We start from the raw sequence: 4,263 nt of genomic DNA on the forward strand, positions 1-4,263 counted from the left end.
CCTGACAATTTTCATTCTTTATCTCACAAAGTTCTTAAGATGGCAGATTAAAACGCATACTCACCGAAGGACGGACGGACAGACCGACATGGCTATATCGACTCAACTTCTCATGCTGATCAAGAATATATATACTTTATGGGGTCGGAAACATCTTCTTCTGTGCGTTAGAAACAACCAATTTTATACCCTCTGCAAGGGTTGTTTAAAAGTCTCTTTAATGCTTATTTTAGACTGGTCAACAAGCAGAGTAGACACAAATCCGAAAAAAATCTTAGGCATCTTGATTCAACGGCTTTATGCCCACGGAAAACAAATTGCAAATTTACAGGGCTTATAAGAAGCCATTTTTCAGTAGCCGCACACGCATCGAGGAGAACGCGGGTCTCGAAGGAGCCATTGCCCAACTGGAGGACTGCGGTTGGCATGACAGTCGTCGTTCTGGCGTGGAGCAGGGAGGAGAGAGAGATCTCGGGTGCGCCTTCTGGGGAAGCGGAGCGGTCGGACAAAGATCGGGAACGGGGTTGTGGCAATGGTGCAGCACGCCCGGGGGAGGGTGATGAGCTGCGCCGGGCTGAGGCGCGTTGTCTCGGTGGTTGGTCGGCCATATGGAGCAGGGTATGGTGCCGTTGTCCGCATCTTCGGCAAGCATGGCGAATCCGGCACGCGTCGGATAAGTGCTCGTATGCCAAACAATTGGGACAGTACTTGTTTATAAGCACCGCCCGGAGCCGCTTTTCCCCTCGGAGGTTCAGGAAGCGCTGACACTGCCGGAGCGCATGAACCCCCCGACAGACCCGGCATCGGTACCCGTTCATCCCATGTGGAGCAGATCGTTTGCTGCGGTGGTGCGGCAGACGCGTGGGGGCCATGTCGCTATGAAGGGGCGAGCTGAAAGAACTGCAACGAAAAAAATTACGTAGGGGGAGTGGATTAGTCGATGCACGGGAACGAACAACATGCACGGGGTCGAGGACATTTGGACGAAAGATAGAGGGATTGGGAGTCACGATAGGGTTTTAGGCTCAGGACTCCTGCTGTCTTGCAACAGGATGAGCTTCGCTACGGGTCTTCGGATAGAACCACGCGCTGTTGAGACATCAGCCACTCGGACGAGACCGTCAGACCCGGGCAGAGTGCGCTCAATTCGCCCTAAGCGCCATTCGTTGGAGGGGAGATTATCTTCGAACACGATCACGAGGTCTCCGGTCTGGAGGCTGCGAGTCGGTGATTTCCACTCCTTGAGGTACTCACTCTTCCAGCGGCGGCAGAAAGCCTGCTGGATTGCCTTCAGTCGCTGCCATCGGTTGATCAGCGACATAGGCTCAACCAAAATTTCCGGTTCCGCAATGGATAAGAGCGGTCCTCCAATCAGGAAATGTCCCGGGCTTAGGGCCAGCAGATCCTCTGGATCCTCGCTCATGGGAGAAATTGGCCTGGAGTTTAGGCACGCCTCGATCCTACACAGGAGAGTGGAGAGTTCTTCGAACGTGTACTTGACAGTGGAAGATGACTTGTAAAACAGGGTCTTAAAGCTTTTGACATGGGGCGCGCTTGGCGGAATGAACTGACAGGATAAAATGTGCTGGGGAAATGCCCTCATTATATCAAGATTGGTGGCGTTCATGAAATCTTTTTTCGAGCGCATTTGAGGCCCCTACGAAGGTTTTGCCATTGTCGGAGTTAATGCGCTGTGGGCATTGTCTCCGTGCGACAAACCGAGAGATGGCTGCAAGAAATCGTTCAGTGGTGAGGTCGGAGGTAGCCTCAAGATGGATCGCCTTCGTGCTGAAACACACAAAGACGCAGACATAACCCTTAGTTATGAGACACGCACGCCCGGTGTAATTCTTGATCTCGAACGGCCCTGCAAAGTCAATGCCCGTGTGAATGAAGGGCCTGGAGTACGTGATGCGCTCTCGAGGGAGATCACCCATCATCTGAGTCTGTAGTCGTCGACGATGAACGATGCAGACTTTACACCCCTTGATGTGGGACTTCACCAGGTTCTTGATTCGTGGGAATAATTGCTATAGGGGGAGGAGAATAGGATGACGTTCATTATACCGGAGGGACTCAGCGGCCCGGAGTCGTCCGCGGCAGAGCATCATCCCAGCCCAGTTCGGTTAACCAGATTTGCTGCATGAATATCTTCGCTCGGATAACAAATGGGGCCAGCCAGCCAGCGGGGTCGAAAAGTTTAGCGATATGGGACAGAACCGCCTCTTGCAGATCGACTCCTTCAATGGGGGGTCCGCTACGGTGAAGAAGAAGACGTCCTCGGCGGCTTACCAGCGGATGCCCAAGGTTTTTGCAGTGCTCGCGTCTTCCAGCTCGAGAAAGTCCTCTCGCAGCAGGTGCTCTCTCGGAATAGCTTGAAGTACTTCCTTCTTATTGGAAGTCCACTTCCGAAGCGGGAGGCCCGCAGATTGGAGGGCAGCTTGAAGCTCTCGTATGGCGAGACGGGCGTCGGCTTCAGCGTGAGCGCCGGCAAGGACATCATCAACATACATGTAGTTCCGAAGGATTTCGCTCGCCTGAGGATACATTGCTTGCACGTCTTGTGCCAATTGTAAAAGGACTCGGATCGCCAGGAATGGCGCGCAGTTAACCCCAAACGTGACAGTTTGTAGCTCATAATCCTGAATATTGCCGCAGCGGTCTCGGTAGAGGATCCGCTGAAAGGGGGTATGGCTGGGGTCGACTCGGATTTGTCGATACATCTGCGTTATGTCAGCGTTGAAGACGAATTGAAAGAATCGCCATTTCAGTACCTGAAGCGTGAGATCGGCCTGAAGAGTAGGGCCGGTGTGCAAGACATCGTTAAGGCTGACGCCTCGTGTGAAGGTGCTCGACGCGTTAAATACCACGCGTACCTTGGTGGTGGTGCTGTCGGGCTTAAACACCGCGTGATGGGGGAGATAGAAGTTTTTCCCATCTTGAGGCGGCGTCACCCGAATCATATGACCCAATTCCTCGTACTCTTGAATAATGGCATCGTACTGCGTTTTTAGGACTGGATCCTTGAGAAGGCGTGCTTCATTCCGCAGGAATTGATCCAGCGCGATCGGTCTTGAAAGGCCCAAGTCGACGCTATTCGGACCTTTGAATGGTAGGGACACAACATATCGGCCGTCCTTCCCTCTTTGGTTGGTCTCCTGGAAGTTCCGCTCGCAGAATACGTCATCCTCCTTTTCCGGCTTTGCGGGAAGGTCTTCCACCTCCCAAAACTTGGTGAGGAGTACTTCAAGTTTTGCTTCTAGACTAACTCGCGTCTGTGCAGCGAAAACTGATCGAGACACCGGAGGGTCAGGCATGATAGCCCCACACAGAACCCATCCAAAGATGGTTTCTAGCCCGACGAACTCACCAATATCCTTTTTGATCCGCTCTCCGAGGATGTGGGGAAACAGGTCCGATAATCATGTCAATAGGCGCGGGCTTGTTGTAATACGGGTCAGCCAGGGGGCGATCGAGGCACTGCGTCGGAACAGTGTTAAGGAATGGAGCCGTTGGAATGGCCCCTGACAATTTGGATACGACCAGGGCGGAGACCTCAATCTTGTTCAGTCTGTCACACGGGGGACACAGCATCAGCAGACACACCTTGTCGGCGCAGCCTTCATCACTCTGGCGAGTCGATCAACGCCCGAATATGGTGATCCACACCACGATGGTGCAGAGTGACAATCGCAGTGCCTAAAAGGCCTCTGCCTGGGGTAGATGCAAAATAACTTTGAGCATTTGTGAGCTGGTTGCTCGTGGACGGACGCTCTGTGGCGCTGGATGGTGGGACTTGCGCAGCCGATGGCGCGGACACGGACACATCACTAGGATGCAACAGTACGAGTACGATGCGAGTATATGCGCACTGGAACAGCCCTTCACCTGATGACCGCGGGCAAAACAGTTCAAACAAAGACCCTGCTGTCTAATTGTTTCCGAACGCCTCTGAACAGGCATATCAAAAGAACTAGGGCAGAGACGTATTGGGTGATTCTCCCGATGGCACAGCTTGCAAGACGCCGGTTTAAGCTGAGCTTTCGCTGGAAACGCTTGGACCTTCATCGTTGCAGAGGATTTGCGGGGGCCAATGGGGATGGCTTGGACACTTGGGGCCGACTTATGTTCTTCGGACCAAGTTGAGACGACAGTCTTATTTGCCACTGACTGCTCCCACAGGAGGATTGTGGCCTTCGGCAATTTGCTAGTGCAGATGGCAATAAGTAAGACATCGGAACGCGGTCTGCAGCTCTCGCAAGG

The 4,263-nt window shown here is 53.2% G+C and overlaps 1 protein-coding gene across 1 annotated transcript; it reads right to left on the minus strand.

The window, feature by feature from the left end:
* Positions 1 to 1,006: 1,006 nt before the first annotated feature.
* Positions 1,007 to 1,648, minus strand: LOC137574561 (uncharacterized). Its single transcript, XM_068286924.1, has one exon. The coding sequence runs from the start codon at positions 1,646 to 1,648 to the stop codon at positions 1,007 to 1,009; it is 642 nt and encodes a 213-aa protein (XP_068143025.1).
* Between the last annotated feature and the right edge of the window lie 2,615 nt (positions 1,649 to 4,263).

The sequence above is a fragment of the Drosophila tropicalis genome, unplaced genomic scaffold (assembly GCF_018151085.1).
Source record: "Drosophila tropicalis isolate 14030-0801.00 unplaced genomic scaffold, ASM1815108v1 contig_1143, whole genome shotgun sequence".
In the NCBI taxonomy this organism is placed as follows: Eukaryota; Metazoa; Arthropoda; class Insecta; order Diptera; family Drosophilidae; genus Drosophila; species Drosophila tropicalis.

Bases quoted from the DNA above. Each gene is read 5' to 3' on its own strand.
- LOC137574561 (XM_068286924.1), bottom strand. From the start codon at position 1,648: ATGCGCTCGAAAAAAGATTTCATGAACGCCACCAATCTTGATATAATG.